This window comes from Bombina bombina, chromosome 1, assembly GCF_027579735.1.
Source record: "Bombina bombina isolate aBomBom1 chromosome 1, aBomBom1.pri, whole genome shotgun sequence".
NCBI classification, from domain to species: Eukaryota; Metazoa; Chordata; class Amphibia; order Anura; family Bombinatoridae; genus Bombina; species Bombina bombina.
This window is the reverse complement of record NC_069499.1, coordinates 1,529,195,594-1,529,215,692: the sequence shown is the minus strand read 5'-3', so window position 1 is coordinate 1,529,215,692 and position 20,099 is coordinate 1,529,195,594. Positions and strand designations below refer to the sequence as shown.

Genomic DNA, 20,099 nt, shown 5'->3' with positions numbered 1-20,099 from the left:
TAGCCCTGCAGCCCTTTCTTCTATCAGCCACACATCTAGATCTCAGACCCCTAGCCCTGCTGCCATTCCTTCTATCAGCCACACATCTAGATCTCAGACCCCTAGCCCTGCAGCCCTTTCTTCTATCAGCCACACATCTAGATCTCAGACCGCTAGCATTGCAGCCCTTCCTTCTATCAACCACACATCTAGATCTCAGATCCCTGGCCCTGCAGCCCTTCCTTTTATCAACCACACATCTAGATCTCAGACCTCTAGCATTGCAGCCCTTCCTTCTATCAGCCACACATCTAGATCTCAGAACCCTGGCCCTGCAGTCCCTTTAACCATCCCTCTTTTTCAAAAGCTTTATTTTTCAGCATATAAGAGGTACCTGCACATAAGACACACTGGGGTTCAAGAGCAGTGAACAAGTCTCCAACATACTTATTAGACCTTTGCATAGCTACCTACAGCCAATAATGCAAAATGTATATGGTCTAATAAATTTGAGCATGCAATATTTTGGCAATAGAATGGCACTTTAAGTACATCATACAATATGTTTCTCTGTTATTTCATATGCATTTACAAACACTATTTGCCTTTAATTGCTTTTTAAATAAATTATACACAATTACAGCTGCATAGATTTGTACTCATTTAAAGGGATATGAAACCCACATTTTAACTTTCATGATTGAGAGAGAATGCAATTTTAAGCAGCTTTCTAATTTACTCTTATTTTCAATTTTCTTCGTTCTCTTTGTATTTTTATTTGAAAAGGCACGAATGTAAGCATAGGAGCCGGGCCTTTTTGGTTCAGCACCCTGGGTAGTGCTTGCTGATTGATTTATATATTGGTGGCTATATTTAGCCACCAATCAGCAAGTGCTACCCAGGTGCTGAATAAAAAATGGGCCAGCTCCTAAGCTTACATTCCTGCTTTTCAAATAAAGATACCAAGAAAACAGAAAAATGTATAATAGGAGTAAATTAGAAAGTTGCTTAAAATGTCATGCTCTAGCTGAATCATGAAAGAAAAAAAAAATGTGGGTTATCCCTTTAAGTAGCATCTTATCCTAGAACTGGGATATCAATGCCTCTGTATCCTATAGGTAGTCCGATAACTTATGTAAGAATCCAAGACCAGCAACACACTGTGATACAAACATATAGAAATAAGTAATAAAACGCAGTGACCCACTTTTTTTGTGTCCTTTACACTGCTGCGTCTTAGACTTCTTCTTCTGCTTGGAAACATTTGACTGGATGTCTTTAGCTGCTGAAAATAAAATAAAAAGTCAAAATATAATTCATCCTGATCTACAGAAATAAAAATTACATAAATTTTTAAAAACCATATACTGCAATCTGCAAAGAAAGACAATTTATACACCTTAAAAATAGGTTTACTGAGTGAATCAGAGACCCAGAGCATCACCGAGCCGCCACCATGCTTAACTGTAGGCAGTGTGTTCTTTTCAGCGTATGCTTCATTCTTCTTCCTCCAGACATACCGCTGAACCTTCGGGCAGAAAAGTTCCAGTTTTGTTTAATTGCTCCACAGAATCTCAGAACTTCTGTGGCTTATTTATATGATTTTGAGCATATTGGAGCAGACTTTTCTTATGTTTTTGGGTCAGTAGTGGTGTACGTCTTCTGCGTTTGGTACACGCCTAACTGTGCAAACTGAAACCTCAGTGCCTGTTGCCACCAAGTCTTGCTGCAGGTCTTTTGCAGTCACTCAAGGGTATTTCTCAACCTGCATTCTAAGAATTCTGGTTGCAGCCATTGATAGATTCCTTTTTCCGCCTGTCCAGGTAGTGTAACCACTGTTCCTTTAACTTTAAACGTGTGAACTATGGTTCCAACGGTGTCTCTAGGAACATTCAGTGACTTCACTATCTTTTTGTATTCTATCCTTGTTTATGAAGGGGGATGATCTCTTCTCTTAACTTTTTGGACCTTTCATTTGACTTATTTCTAACATTCAGTCAAACGTGACACTTAACAAACCCCTAGCCAGTTCAGGTATTTCATGTGTTCTAGCTCAAGCGCAACTAATAAAGCCCTTGATTAGTTGCATCAGGTGTGCTTGAGACAACAGTTGTTTTGCATATTTGTGCTGTTGTGAGGGATACTATTCAGGGGTTGAATAATTTTGAGACTGCAGAATCACTTGAAAGTTGCATTTTCAGTTGAATTTGGGGAAAAACACTTGAAGAAATCATTATGTTGAGCTATTTCAATTTCCGTTTGATTTGTTTATTTGTTTATTGCAAAAAGCTGAAAGTCTGTACATTAATTTTTATTATATATATATATATATATATATATATATATATATATATAATATATATATATACACATATACACATATACATACAGTTGTGCTCATAAGTTTACATACCTTGGCAGAATTTATGATTTCTTGGCCATTTTTCTGAGAATATGAATGGAAAAACAAAAATCTTTTCTTTCACTCATGGTTAGTGTTTGGCTGAAGTAATTTATTATCAATCAACTGTGTTTACTCTTTTTAAATCATAATGACAACAGAAACTACCCAAATGACCCTGATCAAAAGTTTACATACCCTGGTGATTTTGGCCTGATAACATGCACACAAGTTGACACAAAGGGGTTTGAATGGCTATTAAAAGGTAACCATCATCACCTGTGATCTATTTGCTTGTAATTAGTGTGTGTGTATAAAAGGTCAATGAGTTTCTGGACTCCTGACAGACCCTTGCATCTTTCATCCAGTGCTGCACTGACTTTTCTGGATTCTGAGTCATGGGGAAAGAAAAAGAATTGTCAAAGGATCTGTGGGGAAAAAGGTAGTTGAACTGTATAAAACAGGAAAGAGATATAAAAAGATATCCAAGGAACTGAGAATGCAAATCAGCAGTGTTCAAACTCTAATCAAGAAGTGGAAAATGAGGCGTTCTGTTTGATAACATAGTGCATTCATCTTGCCATCAATTCTGACCAAAATTTCCTGTGCCTTTGTAGCTCACACATCCCCAAAACATCAGCGATCCACACCTCCGTGTTTCACAGTAGGAATGGTGTACCTTTCATCATAGGCCTTGTTGACTCCTCTCTAAATGTAGCGTTTATGGTTGTGGCCAAAAAGCTTAATTTTGGTCTCATCCCTCCTAATGACTTGTAAGCGGGATACTTTGTGGCATTTGCATAGTAATGGCTTTCTTCTGGCGACTCGACCATGCAGCCCATCTTTCGTCAAGTGCTTCCTTATTGTACATCTTGAAACAGCCACACCACATGTCCTGTATTTCACCTGAAGTTATTTGTGGGTTTGTCTTTGCATCCAGAACAATTTTCCTGGCAGTTGTGGCTGAAATTTTAGTTGGTATACCTGACCATGGTTTGGTTTCAACAGAACCCCTCATTTTCCACTTCTTTATTAGAGTTTGAACACTGCCGATTTGCATTCTCAATTCCTTGGATATCTTTTTTATATCCCTTTACTGTTTTATACAGTTCAACTACCTTTTCCTGCAGATCCTTTGACAATTCTTTTTCTTTCCCCATGACTCAGAATCCAGAATCGTCGGTGCAGCACTGGATGAAAGATGCAAGGGTCTGTCAGGAGTCCAGAAACTCATTGACCTTTTATATACACACACACACACACACACTTATTACAAGAAAACAGATCACAGGTGAGGATAGTTACCTTTAATAGCCATTCAAACCCCTTTGTGCCAACTTGTGGGCATGTTATCAGGCCAAAATCACCAGGGTATGTAAATTTTATCAGGGTCATTTGGGAATTTTCTGTTGTCATTATGATTTAAAAAGGAGTAAACACAGTTGATTGATAATAAATGGCTTCAGCCAAACACTTGTGTTAACATTCATATTCTCTGAAAAATGGCCAAGACATCATAAATTCTGCCAGGGTATGTAAACTTATTGGGTAAAGTAAGAAATAGGGTAATCCTAGCATCACCCAAGCAGCTGTGGGTAAAGCCCAATGTAACATGATAAATCTTCTCAGAGTGCATCAAATCACTGCATCAAATAATATAACATGCACTGTAATTCACCCATCAGCACTATCTTTTTTACCTCCGCTTTGGGGGGGGGGGGGCGGGGGAAGGTTCACATGGGGTGGATGCCAGAGGATTGGCGGGGTGCCTTCCTTGAACCACCCGGTATATATATATATATATATATATATATATATATATATATATATATATATATATATATATATATATATATATATATATATATATATATATATATATATATATATATATAGTGTAGATGGGGAATTGCTTTACATCAGGCTTTATTAGGTACACCTTGCTAGTACCGGGTTGGACCCCATTTTGCCTTCAGAACTGTCTTAATTCTTCATGGCGTAGATTTAACAAGGTGTTGGAAACATTACTCATAGATTTTGGTCCATATTGGCATAATAGCATCACGCAGTTGCTGCAGATTTGTCGGCTGCACATCCATGAACTGAGAAAAGTCAAGCGTGCAGCTGCAAAGATGCCACTTGCCACCAGTTTGGCCATATTTCAGAGCTGCAACATCACTGGAGTGCCCAAAAGCACAAGGTGTGCAATACTCAGAGACATGGCCAAGGTAAGAAAGGCTGAAAGACGACCACCACTGAACAAGACACACAAGCTGAAACGTCAAGACTGGGCCAAGAAATATCTCAAGACTGATTTTTCTAAGGTTTTATGGACTGATGAAATGAGAGTGAGTCTTGATGGGCCAGATGGATGGGCCCGTGGCTGGATTGGTAAAGGGCAGAGAGCTCCTGTCCGACTCAGACGCCAGCAAGGTGGAGGTGGAGTACTGGTTTGGGCCGGTATCATCAAAGATGAGCTTGTGGGGCCTTTTTGGGTTGAGGATGGAGTCAAGCTCAACTCCCAGTCCTACTGCCAGTTTCTGGAAGACACCTTCTTCAAGCAGTGGTACAGGAAGAAGTCTGTATCCTTCAAGAAAAACATGATTTTCATGCAGGACAATGCTCCATCACAAGCGTCCAAGTACTCCACAGCGTGGCTGGCAAGAAAGGGTATAAAAGAAGAAAATCTAATGACATGGCCTCCTTGTTCACCTGATCTGAACCCCATTGAGAACCTGTGGTCCATCATCAAATGTGAGATTTACAAGGAGGGAAAACAGTACACCTCTCTGAACAGTGTCTGGGAGGCTGTGGTTGCTGCTGCACGCAATGTTGATGGTGAACAGATCAAAACACTGACAGAATCCATGGATGGCAGGCTTTTGAGTGTCCTTGCAAAGAAAGGTGGCTATATTGGTCACTGATTTGTTTTTGTTTTTGAATGTCAGAAATGTATATTTGTGAATGTTGATATGTTATATTGGTTTCACTGGTAAAAATAAATAAATTGAAATGGGTATATATTTGTTTTTTGTTAAGTTGCCTAATAATTATGCACAGTAATAGTCGCCTGCACACACAGATATCCCCCTAAAATAGCTAAAACTAAAAACAAACTAAAAACTACTTCCAAAAATATTCAGCTTTGATATTAATGGGTTTTTTGGGTTCATTGAGAACATGGTTGTTGTTCAATAATAAAATTAATCCTCAAAAATACAACTTGCCTAATAATTCTGCACTCCCTGTATGTATGTATGTATGTGTGTATATATATATATATATATATATATATATATATATATATATATATATATATATATAAAAATATATAAAATAACAGTACAGAGTAAGCAAAAATAAAATCTATGCTAACATGGTGGTGAAAGTGCATGAGCCATTACTCTGGGATTCAACTCCTGCCCACTTGGAGGAGGCAAAGAAATCCAACATCCAAGAGCTTTTAATCCATCTCACCTCTCTGGTATCCCAGTCTAACCTATAGCTGGGAAAATAGAAAAGAATAAGAACTAGGAAAGGACAAAGCAGGCAAAATGAGGTGCATACTATAATTGCCGCCAATTAAAAAATGAAATATGGGCAGGTATTGTGGATTCATCACCGTGAAATAAGAAAATTTATGCTTACCTTATAAATTTATTTCTTTTTTGACACAATGAGTCCACGGATCATCTTAATTATTAATGGGATATTCACCTCCTGGTCAGCAGGAGGAGGCAAAGAGCACCACAGCAGAGCTGTTAAATAGCTCCTCCCTTCCCTCCCACTCCAGTCATTCGACTGAAGTTAGGAAGAGAAAGGAAAAGCCAAGGTGCAGGTGTCTGAAGTTTACAATAAACCACAACCTGTCTAAAAGAACAGGGCGGGCCGTGGACTCATCGTGTCAAAAAAGAAATAAATTTATCAGGTAAGCATAAATTTTCTCTTTTCTTTTTTAAAGACACGATGAGTCCACGGATCATCTTAATTACTAATGGGATTCAATACCCAAGCTAGAGTACACAGATGATATGGGAGGGACAAGACAGGGGAACCTAAACGGAAGGCACCACTGCTTGAAGAACCTTTCTCCCAAAAGCGGCCTCTGCCGAGGCAAAAAAAGTGTCAAATTTGTAGGACTTTGAAAAAGTGTGAAGAGAGGACCAAGTTGCAGCCTTGCAAATCTGTTCCACATAAGCTTCATCTTGGAACACCCATGAGGAAGCAACAGCCCTCGTGGAATGAGCCGTAACTCACACGGGAGGCTGCTGTCCAGCAGTCTAATATGCAAAACGTATGATACTCTTCAGCCAAAAAGAAAGAAGTAGCCGTAGTTCTCTGTCCCTTGCGTTTTCCTGAGAAAACCACAAACAAAGAAAAAGACTGACAAAAGTCCTTAGTCGCCTGCAGGTAAAACTTTAAAGCACGGACCTCGTCCAAATTGTGCAGATCTAATTCCGGCTGACCCCACTTGAGAATCAGGCTGGAGAACACTTCCGGATGGAGTTCCCACTCCCCCGGATGAAAGGTCTGCCTGCTCAGGAAATCTGCCTCCCAGTTGACCACCTCTGGGATGTGGATCGCCGACGGGCAGCAAGAATGGGCCTCCGCCCACTGAATTATTTTGGATACCTCTGTCATAGCTAAGGAACTTTCCTTGTTCCTCCCTGATGATTGATGTACGCCACTGACGTTATGTTGTACTACTGGAACCTGATCAACTAAACCGAGGCTAACTGGGGCCAGGCCAGAAGAGCACTGTAGATCGCTCTCAGCTCCAGAATGTTTATAGAAATAACAGACTCTGTTCAGAAATTGTGGACAAATTGTGCTACCGCATGTTAGGTAGCTCTATAGCCCATATGAGCGACTAATTTTGGACACTCTGTTGTTCAAACAACCACCTCTTCAGTCCTTATCTTGTTCACCCAAGTGATTGAGGCCCCCAGAGTACAAGCCACATTTAGTCTCCTTAGCCCCAGTGCCTGCTAACAATGTGCTGTCACAGGATCCCCTCCCTTTATATGAATAGGAGGTATATCCCAATAAAGGAGATATATCCCAATAAAGTGCTCCACTTCCTCTGAGATCTTCCCAGACCCAGAATAAAAAGTTAGCACTTACATTTAAAATCTGCCCGACAGCAGGGCAACTCAGCAGGTTTGCGAGGTCCTCTCCCTCACATAGCCCTGTGGAAAAAAGGATAAAGCCTGAGTAATCTTGCTTAGGCTATCAGGATTAGGGCAGCATAAATATATGGGAGGCGCAGTGAGAATTATGTCCCACAAGTTCCCATTGCTCTAAAGCCACCAAAGCTCTACTGAAGAGACTGATATGGACTACGGCTACACCCTAGAACAAAGCAGCACAATCTTGTACTACTTTAAAAATAATAAACTCTTGATTGAAGAATCTATACTAACACCTCACTTTACCGCTTCATATCACTAACGTAGGCAAAGAGAATGACTGGGGTGGGAGGGAATGGAGGAGCTATTTAACAGCTCTGCTGTGGTGCTCTTTGCCTCCTCCAACTGAACAGGAGGTGAATATCCCATTAGTAATTAAGATGATCCGTGGACTCATCGTGTTTTAAAAAAGAAAAATTAATTTACCAGCATAAATTTTGTTTTCTTTCATAAGGTGGTGAGAGTCCACAAACCCTTACTCAAGAATGAATGCAGTCTGAAGAGATTTCTGCCAAAAGGTGCCTCAGAAAATGCAAAAACATTTATAACATAGAACTTAGTGAAAGTGTGTAAAGAAGACAAGGTTGCCGTTTTGCAATCTGTTCTAGAGAACCTTCATTGTTAAACGCTCAAGTAATGGAAAAATGATCTAGTAGAATGGGCTGGAATTAGTTTGGGGAAAACTTTCCCGCCTCCAAGTAAGCTTTACGATTCCAGAGTTTAAACCAGGAAGATAAAATAAAAGCTCAAATTGTCTGATCGAAATGAGGAGTTGTGAAAAGAACAAATAAACGCCTCCCTGGCTTAGTCATCGCCCTCTGTTGGAGGCCACTATTTATTTTGATGAATAATGTATATGTCATTTTGTTCACAGGTTAATTTTGGATGTGTGACTTTTTTTAAATAAATATAATGGGGATACATGAGAGTATAGGACTTTGCCAATTACTTTTTCCCCTTAGTGGGGACTTAGTCACCGATAGCCAGTAGTTAAGGGATCTTTTCTACTCGTGTCACACACTACAATGGGGATAGTTACCCATGTTGTGCTTTTGTTGCTGTATTAATTGGTTATTTTTGGTACAATTCGTTTATATGTGGATACCAGTTTTAGGGCTGGCCAGGTTTAATTTATTTTAATAAATTATTTGTATTTTTTTTTTTTTTAGAGTTTTAACATGGTTTATAATAAAGGTTATATTTTAAATTTGATATCCCAGCTTTTTGAAGCTGTGGGTTTGAGACTCTAATTTTGACTTTCTTTGAGTGCTTAGGGGATGCTTCTTTCTTCTCTTTTTTAAAAATAATAATAAAAAAATATCTTTATAGCACCCAGCACCACCTAAGAGGATACAATTTTTCTACAGATTCCAAAGTGTAGTTCTGGGTTTGTGTAAGTTTCCTCTTAAGTACAATAAAAGGACTGGAATAAAATCCTTGACCCTGTTCTGAATCTGTGAACGGAACCAAGACTCCCCAATGACCTTAGAAAACAAAGTAACAAAGAATAACTGCGTGGCCCCTGCATAGGAAATATCCAGAATGGCCTAAGAACCAGGCATACAAATGGAAGGCTTAGCAAAAAGATACAAATAAATAAAGTTGTTTGATAGATTTGAGCTCAGTGTTTTTCATTATAGCTGAACAAGGGCACAGGTGAAATAATCAGCTGATGAGTAAAAGCAGATTAGTAACCATGGCTACTGATCAGATGATTATTTCACCTGTGCTCTAGTTCAGCTATAATGAAAACCTCAAGCACATAAAACCTCTATTAGCAATGAAATAATAAGTTCAATTATATACATTAAAAAGGTAAACTCTGGTCTTAAATTATCTCACCATTAAAGAAAACCAGGAAATCCAATTGTAAGGATAAGTATCAGACAAATGTACTTGCACTTACATTGAAGTGGCATCCTCTCCAAAAACCTCAATATTATTGAGCACACAAACATTAAATCCTGGAGCAAACTCAGTAAAACTCCCCTTTGCAGAGCAACAGAGGGAGAACAGTATTAGTTAGAATGGATAATAAAGATCCATATAGGAATTGCAAATTGTCCTCAGGGTATAAAAAATAATAAAGAGCTTGCAAAATAGACACTTAACTAGTGTTAAATAAGAGATTAGTGGATCTCCCCTCTAGAGGTAGTATATGAATAGAAACGGGGACAGTTACAGTATGTTCCATTAAAAAATACATAGACAAATAAAATAAGTTACAAACAGCCACCAAAACTCTTTATTTCACTGTGAATACGCGTAAAAAGCGTAAATAAATTGTTTGGAAACATTGTAACTTGGACCTAGGAGAATAAAGTCTGAGGCATATGAGAAAGTCTACCATGGGCAATAAATATTAAAGAGAAAACACCCTTGTGTTATAATAGTGAATAATAGTGCACTGCATAAAAATCTAGTCCAACATAATAAAAATCTTAAAACAGTATATGATAGTGATTGCCTATTCAGTCGGGCAGAACTATGCTCACCTTAAAAAACTATCCCAACGGTTTTGTGTACAATAGGTCAAAAAAATAGGTGGCGCAAGTGAATGCTGTTCTGACTAATAATGGTGTAAAATGTATTTCAGATTCCTTGTGTGTCTGATAATGTTCTCACCTTACATAGGCTGTATTGAAATTTCAAGTGTAAATGGTGTCTCTCCAGGACAATAAAGCTTCTAGATTCAAATTCTATGGTTTAAATATATATATATATTTATTGAATAAAAGATTCTTGTTTATTAAATGAACGATTCTTATATATGAGATCAAAATAATGATGATCTATTCACAAGTGATAATCAGTTGACAATTTAAAACATTTGGTAAAATATAAAATATGATAGTACAATATTAAAAACACCGGTGTTCTTCATAAACAAAAAACTATAAAAACTCAAATTGAGATAATATAAGCAAGCAGGTGTACTCAGAAGATAAAACCAAAAAATAAACAGAGGAGACTCATGTACCTCTAAGCGTATGACTATCAAAAAACATATATAAATGCATATATGAGTATATGAACCATATGTCTGGTATCCGTTAAACTAGCGTATATATATACTTCACAGATGTATAAGGGTTAAGCAAATATTATACAGTTCCTTATTGCTTAATGTTCTGGCAAAACATGGGGTGGTTATCCTTCCGTCAAAAATATATTTGAGCCAATGTATATTGAAACAAGTGTGGCAAAATGTAGCCAGTAATATGTAGCTGCAGTGTTATTTCTTAGATTTCAGCGTCTCTGTTTTTTAATCAGAGGTAGGTTTACATACGGTTTTTAGCTTGGTGTAGCGATTCCTTCCTTAAAAACAGTGCACTGTTGACGTCTTCCCTCTGCTGTGCAGAAAAAGCCGGTGGAGTACTAAGTCCCTTAGCCTCCGTTTACCAGCTGTGTTGGTAGTTGTTTCCTTAGATTCGTTGTTTACCCAGTAATGGGCCTTGATGGTATTCTTATGAGCTCCGGTCACAACTTGCTTCTTTCTTTGTGAGTGTATAACCCAGACTCGGTCTTTATTTTCACCGGTCTCCTTGCTGTTATCACAGCTGACAAAGTTCTCCTCTGGAGCTGAGTTGTTTTGGCTCACTTCTTAATTTCAAGTGATCAGGTTTCTACGCGTTTCGGCGTTCTGCCTTTCTCAAGATACCTGATTGAACCACCTGTAGCCTTTTTATCTGGATCTCCCATGTTCCATCTCTTCAGCTTAACCCTTAATGTTTCTGTTTCTTGTGGATTCGTTTAGAGTTTTACTGTAATCTTAGTTCTTCCACTGTCCTTTGTGAAAGGTTTTCTTAAAATAATTATATTTTTTATTTAAATCCTCAGGTTCATTTTCTCCATATTAGACATCACATAAACAGTAATATTTGGTTCATATATTTCGAGTTCATATTTACAGATATTCTACATTCTTTTTTATATGCCTAATTCAACTTGATATATGGAAACTTACTATAAAAATATGTTATTATAATATTATAGTAATAATAGTATATATATATATATTCCAGAAAATTAATACAATTAATTTATAAAGTTTGTGTGAATATGTAAATGTTCAATTAGCTAATTTTTGTGATTCTAAATCAGATATTAATTCTATATAGAGTATACTTATACAGTCCTGTATTCTTGTTATACTTGTGTAGTGGGGTATTTCATCATCTCATATATAGGTGTTATTTATACATAAGTGTTGTTTATCCAGGTTGTAGAAAAGATACTGGAAGTGCTTATGATACACAAATCTTTAATAGTTAGAGATATTTGTATCTAGAAACATATATTGTTTTATTAACATCCGTGGTCACCTATAATCAATGACTCTTGTTTTTATATTCCTGCCATATGTTGTCACCTCATTTCCTACTATATTCTTTACCTCGATATAAGTTATGTGTGTGTTTGTATCTTACTAATGGAGAGTTGTATTCATATAGCGTATTACTTTATATACAAGGCTTTTTACACCGGCTTTTTCTGCACAGCAGAGGGAAGACGTCAACAGTGCACTGTTTTTAAGGAAGGAATCGCTACACCAAGCTAAAAACCGTATGTAAACCTACCTCTGATTAAAAAACAGAGACGCTGAAATCTAAGAAATAACACTGCAGCTACATATTACTGGCTACATTTTGCCACACTTGTTTCAATATACATTGGCTCAAATATATTTTTGACGGAAGGATAACCACCCCATGTTTTGCCAGAACATTAAGCAATAAGGAACTGTATAATATTTGCTTAACCCTTATACATCTGTGAAGTATATATATACGCTAGTTTAACGGATACCAGACATATGGTTCATATACTCATATATGCATTTATATATGTTTTTTGATAGTCATACGCTTAGAGGTACATGAGTCTCCTCTGTTTATTTTTTGGTTTTATCTTCTGAGTACACCTGCTTGCTTATATTATCTCAATTTGAGTTTTTATAGTTTTTTGTTTATGAAGAACACCGGTGTTTTTAATATTGTACTATCATATTTTATATTTTACCAAATGTTTTAAATTGTCAACTGATTATCACTTGTGAATAGATCATCATTATTTTGATCTCATATATAAGAATCGTTCATTTAATAAACAAGAATCTTTTATTCAATAAATATATATATATATTTAAACTATAGAATTTGAATCTAGAAGCTTTATTGTCCTGGAGAGACACCATTTACACTTGAAATTTCAATACAGCCTATGTAAGGTGAGAACATTATCAGACACACAAGGAATCTGAAATACATTTTACACCATTATTAGTCAGAACAGCATTCACTTGCGCCACCTATTTTTTTGACCTATAATAAAAATCTTACCTTTCAGTCACAAGACCTTTGAAAATGTCCGTTGTGCGCAGAAACAAAGGGGCAGTTGAGGAATAAAAAAAAAAAAAAAAATGGTGGAAATAAAAAATTATTAACTGTAATTACCAAGCTAACAAACTACTACTTCTAACTCCATAAAAACCAATATAGTAAGGAAGGTGATCAGCTCTATTTTTTCAGCCAAGAAAGTATAGCAAAGCCAGAGAACGTACCAGAATGAGCTAAAGTGAAATAAATAAGTGTGGGAAAATAAAGTCACGCACCAATTCCTAAAATACACAAAGAGACTCCCCCTCACATTGCGGTTAAATCCTTTGTGTGTGTATATAACAGAGGGTATAAGGTTGCATTGAGATTTAACTCCTAGGTGAATTAACTGAACCATAAATAGAAACTATTAACCCATAATAAAGTTTCCAGAATTACTAGACTAAGTATGAAAAGCCTAAGTAATAAAAGGTGGAATTGGTCCCCTGATAAAGATGTACTTGCTAATTTCCTCTGGGCTATGTGCGTGCATACCAAATACTATTAAAGATGCACCAACTATACCATGCTTACTAGCTGCAGAAAAGACTGCTTCCAGTAGATAACCTGCCCAGTGCTGAGCAACTAACAGCAGAAGATATCACAAAGTACAACTATGACCTGACAAGAAGAGGCTACAAGTCCCCACGCCCTGCTCTGTGGCAGGCTTGTGACTTACTTCCAGAGGGTGTTTTTCTGTCACTACCTAGCACTCTATGCTCCCCTCTCTTCTATTCCTGGCTCTGTGAGGGGAAAAGTGGGTCTCAAGTAGGGCTGATAACCCCTTTCAAATGAAGAATCTGGAGCACCTCTATTCTTCACCTTCCTCCTGTGGAGGCAAAGATAAGGCTGGGATAAAAGATAGGTGAGAGGGATTAAAAGCTCTTGAAATGTTGGGTATCTTTGCCTCCTTCTAGTGTCCTGGAGTTTAATCTCTGGAGTAAAGGCTCATGGACTCTCACCACCTTATGAAAAAAGTAAGCTTGCTGGAGGGGAAAAATTTTGTTACCAACAAAAACACAAAATTCTACGAATGCAGTTTAATATATTTGAAATGTTATTGGAACTTACGTTGTGGTGCTGGAGGTTGTAGTTGGTATCCTGTTAACTGACACCATCCTACGGGATAGAGGTCTGGCGATTCACAGTCTACCCACTGATCATACTCATCTTCCCAGCCATCAAAGTGAATCCTTAACAGTCTATGGATTATACGTGTTACTGTAGCCACGCACACTAATCTGGGTTCCATAAGGTCTACAGCCTCAAGCTTCATTCCAACACGAAATCCATGATTTGGTACTTCCTGAAGAGAGGTGAAATTAAAACAGGGAAGCAAAAAAACAGTACTAACATAAAATAAGAAAATATCTAGCAATAAATAACTAAGAAAATTTCAGTGACAACAATGTTGTCCATCCAAAAGGACCAGATGCCTCAATGCTGTCCTCCAAAGGTTTTTATATGGTCTAAATTCTTCCAGACACAATAGTGTATTTTAACCAGGGAAATAGAGAGTTGTCAGCGTGTTCTGCAGTTTGTTTCTTCATGTTTAAATTTGGATTTTAAATAACTGATTTTGCTCATTAAAACCATCACCAATTGTTCTCAAGGACATGCCCATAATGGGCCAAATTACAAATGGAGCGGTATTTAATGCTCCAGCGCCAACTACGCTAGAATTAAGGTTTTTGCGCGTGTTGGGCAGCACAAAAAGCCAAATTTAGAATAGCTTGTGCGTTAACGTAATCACCAATAGAAGTCAATTGATAAAAAAAGTAACACCCTACTCCTGCACAAACCCAATGATATATTCTCAAGTACGCTAAACTGACATGAAAATATGAATATTTCACATTCCAATGTTCTTAACATAGCAGAATATGCTTTATTTATCCAGAAATACATATTTCTACATATATCTGATGGTATTTTGGTACAATATATATATATATATATATATATATATAATACACATATATATATAATACATATATATATATATATATATATATATATATATATACACACATACATATATATATATATATATATATATATATATATACATACATAAATACATATATATATATATACATAAATACATATACAGTACTGTGCAAAAGTCTTAGGCCACCACCAGCTTTGTTTTAGCAAAGTTTTAATCCATCCATCCATATTTATTTTTCGGTCTCTTTATTAAGATCCAAACAGAAAATATAGAAAATATGTACACAACATTAAAAAAAAAAACAACAACACCACAAACAGAACAAAATGGCTTCTTTAGGCAAAAGTCAGTATTTAGTGTGAACTCCCTTGGCACTAAGCACATCATGAACTCTTTCGGGGAGACTGTCCTGAAGTTTTCTGAAGTCATCTTCGGATATATTAATGTAGGCTTCTTTTCAGCACTTCCCAGAATTCTTCTTTAGATTTAGGTTGTCTTATTTCTTTTTCTTTCTCTGCCCAGGTGATCCCATACTGCCTCTATAATATTCAGGTCTGGACTCTGGAGGCCGGTCCATGAATGCCAGTGTTCTATCAGCTGTTTCTCTCCAAATATGATTTCACTGCATTAGCAGTGTGCTTGGGATCGTTATGTTGAAAAATACAATTCCCAATCAGGCACTTTCCAGAAGGAATGGCATGATAAATTAAAACCTGTCTGTACTTTTCAGCATTCATGATCCCATCAATTCGGACAATATTGCCAACACCACTGGCAGAAATGTAGCCCCGAACCAGGACATACACTCCACCATGTTTCACTGAAGACTGCAAGCACTCATTCTTCAATCTCTCTCTAACTCTTCTCATCACATATAGTCGACGACTGGACCCAAACATTTTAAACTTGGATTTGTCACTCTATAATACTGTTTTCCAATCTTTGTAAGCTTTAGCATATCTTAGCCTTTTCACACTGTTCCCCTTCTGAAAAAGTGGTTTCTTGGCTGCTATGTATCCCCAAAGACCATTCCTGATCAAGCTTCTTCGGACTGTAGAAGGGTCAACTTGTCACCCCGATGAAGCTCACAGATGCTGAGCCAGGTGCTTGCTGGACTTCTTCTCTCAAAGAAGAAACTCTGAGAAACTTCTCATCAGGTTTTAAATGTTTTCTTGACCTCTCCTAATTCTTCGAATTTCTTTAGAACAGCTTGAATACCACTTATTGGAGTATGTGGTTTGTTTGCTGATTTCCCTTTGAGAGTGGCCTTGCTGATGCAAAAGTATGATTTTATGCCTGTCAAATACTGTAATCTTTGACATTTTGAATGGAATGATGTGATTGAAAGTTGGTCTTATTAGCAAGCTTCCAATGAATTAAACTCATACCACATGTGTATGTAATGCTCAAGCCTGTCTTGCACAAACCTGGATTAATAGACCTTTTTCACAACAGTCATTTTGACATGAAAAAGGATGATTACAGGTGTTAGCAATTACATTAATTAGGGTTCCATTCCTATCAGTTTTACGAGAGCCAGGTTCATGCTATTGCTCAAGGTTAGGTCACATTGAAACATTGAATACTTGCCACTTTAGCCTATAGAAGCAGTTGTTTTCTGATTTTTTTCGGTCTGCTAATACTGCATACAAATATTCTGTATTTTCTGGTTGTATTCTAATAAAGAGACTGAGAAATAACAATTTATGTAAGAACTTACCTGATAAATTCATTTCTTTCATATTAGCAAGAGTCCATGAGCTAGTGACGTATGGGATATACATTCCTACCAGGAGGGGCAAAGTTTCCCAAACCTCAAAATGCCTATAAATACACCCCTCACCACACCCACAAATCAGTTTAACGCATAGCCAAGAAGTGGGGTGATAAGACAAAAGTGCGAAAGCATAAAAAATAAGGAATTGGAATAATTGTGCTTTATACAAAAAAATCATAACCACCACAAAAAAGGGTGGGCCTCATGGACTCTTGCTAATATGAAAGAAATGAATTTATCAGGTAAGTTCTTACATAAATTATGTTTTCTTTCATGTAATTAGCAAGAGTCCATGAGCTAGTGACGTATGGGATAATGAATACCCAAGATGTGGATCTTCCACGCAAGAGTCACTAGAGAGGGAGGGATAAAATAAAGACAGCCAATTCCGCTGAAAATAATCCACACCCAAAATAAAGTTTAAATCTTATAATGAAAAAAAATGAAATTATAAGCAGAAGAATCAAACTGAAACAGCTGCCTGAAGTACTTTTCTACCAAAAACTGCTTCAGAAGAAGAAAACACATCAAAATGGTAGAATTTAGTAAAAGTATGCAAAGAAGACCAAGTTGCTGCTTTGCAAATCTGATCAACCGAAGCTTCATTCCTAAACGCCCAGGAAGTAGAAACTGACCTAGTAGAATGAGCTGTAATCCTTTGAGGCGGAGTTTTACCCGACTCGACATAAGCATGATGAATCAAAGATTTTAACCAAGACGCCAAAGAAATGGCAGAGGCCTTCTGACCTTTCCTAGAACCGGAAAAGATAACAAATAGACTAGAAGTCTTTCGGAAATTCTTAGTAGCTTCAACATAATATTTCAAAGCTCTAACTACATCCAAAGAATGCAACAATCTTTCCTTAGAATTCTTAGGATTAGGACACAATGAAGGAACCACAATTTCTCTACTAATGTTGTTAGAATTCACAACCTTAGGTAAAAATTTAAAAGAAGTTCGCAACACCGCCTTATCCTGATGAAAAATCAGAAAAGGAGATTCACAAGAAAGAGCAGATAAATCAGAAACTCTTCTAGCAGAAGAGATGGCCAAAAGAAACAAAACTTTCCAAGAAAGTAATTTAATGTCCAGCGAATGCATAGGATCAAACGGAGGAGCTTGAAGAGCCCCCAGAACCAAATTCAAACTCCAAGGAGGAGAAATTGACTTAACAGGTTTTATACGAACCAAAGCTTGTACAAAACAATGAATATCAGGAAGACTAGCAATCTTTCTGTGAAAAAGAACAGAAAGAGCAGAGATTTGTCCTTTCAAGGAACTTGCAGACAAACCTTTATCCAAACCATCCTGAAGAAACTGCAAAATTCTAGGAATTCTAAAAGAATGCCAAGAAAAAAGATGAGAAAAACACCAAGAAATGGAAATCTTCCAGACTCGATAATATATCTTCCTAGATACAGATTTACGAGCCTGTAACATAGTATTAATCACAGAGTCAAAGAAACCTCTATGACTGAGAATCAAGCGTTCAATCTCCATACCTTCAAATTTAAGGATTTGAGATCCTGATGGAAAAAAAGGACCTTGTGATAGAAGGTCTGGTCTTAACGGAAGAGTCCACGGTTGGCAAGTGGCCATCCGGACAAGATCCACATACCAAAAACCTGTGAGGTCATGCTGGAGCCACCAGCAGAACAAACGAGCACTCCTTTAGTATCTTGGAAATTACTCTTGGAAGAAGAACTAGAGGCGGAAAGATATAGGCAGAATGATACTTCCAAGGAAGTGACAATGCATCCACTGCCTCCGCCTGAGGATCCCTGGATCTGGACAGATACCTGGGAAACTTCTTGTTTAGATGAGAAGCCATCAGATCTATTTCTGGAAGTCCCCACATTTGAACAATCTGAAGAAATACCTCTGGGTGAAGAGAACATTCGCCCGGATGTAACGTTTGGCGACTGAGATAATCCGCTTCCCAATTGTCTATACCTGGGATATGAACCGCAGAAATTAGACAGGAGCTGGATTCCACCCATACCAGTATTCGAGATACTTCTTTCATAGCCAGAGGACTGCGAGTCCCTCCTTGATGATTGACATATGCCACAGTTGTGACACTGTCCGTCTGAAAACAAATGAACGACTCTCTCTTTAGAAGAGGCCATGACTGAAGAGCTCTGAAAATTGCACGGAGTTCCAAAATATTGATTGGTAATCTCACCTCCTGAGATTCCCAAACCCCTTGTGCTGTCAGAGACCCCCAAACAGCTCCCCAACCTGTCACACTTGTATCTGTTGAAATCACAGTCCAGGTTGGAAGAACAAAAGAAGCCCCCTGAACTAAACGATGGTGGTCTGACCACCACGTCAGAGAGTGTCGTACAATCGGTTTTAAAGATATTAATTGAGATATCTTTGTATAATCCCTACACCACTGGTTCAGCATACAGAGCTGAAGAGGTCGCATGTGAAAATGAGCAAAGGGGACCGCGTCCAATGCAGCAGACATAAGACCTAGAATTTCCATGCATAAGGCTACCTAAGGGAAAGATTGAGACTGAAGGTTTCGACAAGCTGAAACCAAATTCAGACGTCTTTTGTCCGACAGAGACAGAGTCAAGAACACTGAATCTATCAATCAGGAAACCTAAAAAAGGTTACCCTTGTCTGAGGAATCAACAAACTTTTTGGTAAATTGATCCTCCAACCATGTTCTTGAAGATACAACACTCATAAAAGACTGAAAAGGTTCTTTCTAGTAAAAATGAGCAAAGGGAATTGAATCCAATGCTGTGGCCATAATACCTAAAACTGCTATGCATATATAGCAACTGAAGGAAATAATAGAGACTAAAGGTACCGACAGACGGAACCCAATAGAATTATCCCTTGTCTGATAGAGACAAAGACAGTGACACAAACTATCTGGAAACCTAAAAAAGGTGACCCTTGTGTGAGGAATCAAGAGCTTTTGAAAAAAAGATCCTCTAACTATGTCCTGAAGAGCAAGTGAATCATATGAGATTCCGCGTCCTCAGAAAATAATCTGAATGAAAACAGAAAAATGAAAATATGCATTTAATGTATCTAATGAAAACAAATAATGCTATTAATGACCATAAAAATGCAAAATAGTTTGAATAAAACTCCAAACCCGGTTCCTAAAAAAGGAACTGGAAGAAATACCCCAGAAGATTCCAGGTCTGAGCAGCGCAGGACAGAAACACACTTAAAGAAAGTGTTAGCCTTACTGGAATAAAATCAAAGAAATTTGGACAAAATAGAACCAAATAAATTTCAAAGAAGTCTTAACCTGCCCATTACCAGCCAAGCTGGAATACGGCACGTACATCGCAATATTAGGGAGCTGATTTCGAGCCCCAATTATAAACATGTTACTTGGGAAAGAACTCAGGAATTTGTTCCTTAATAAGAACAACCAAACTAGTATAAGCTTAA

General features: G+C 37.5%; 1 protein-coding gene across 4 annotated transcripts in view; it reads right to left on the bottom strand.

The window, feature by feature from the left end:
- MBTD1 (mbt domain containing 1) overlaps positions 1-20,099 on the bottom strand; it is a 231,185-nt gene that overhangs the window by 96,403 nt on the left and 114,683 nt on the right. For 2 of the 4 annotated variants that reach the window (XM_053708377.1, XM_053708392.1), the window contains exons 14-15: positions 14,019-14,253; positions 1,187-1,264 (exon numbers count right to left, since the gene is read on the bottom strand). In XM_053708377.1, the coding sequence (XP_053564352.1) occupies positions 1,187-1,264; positions 14,019-14,253 (313 nt within the window). The remainder of the gene's footprint in view (positions 1-1,186; positions 1,265-14,018; positions 14,254-20,099) is intronic. The other 2 variants (XM_053708384.1, XM_053708402.1) reach the window with 1 other exon arrangement.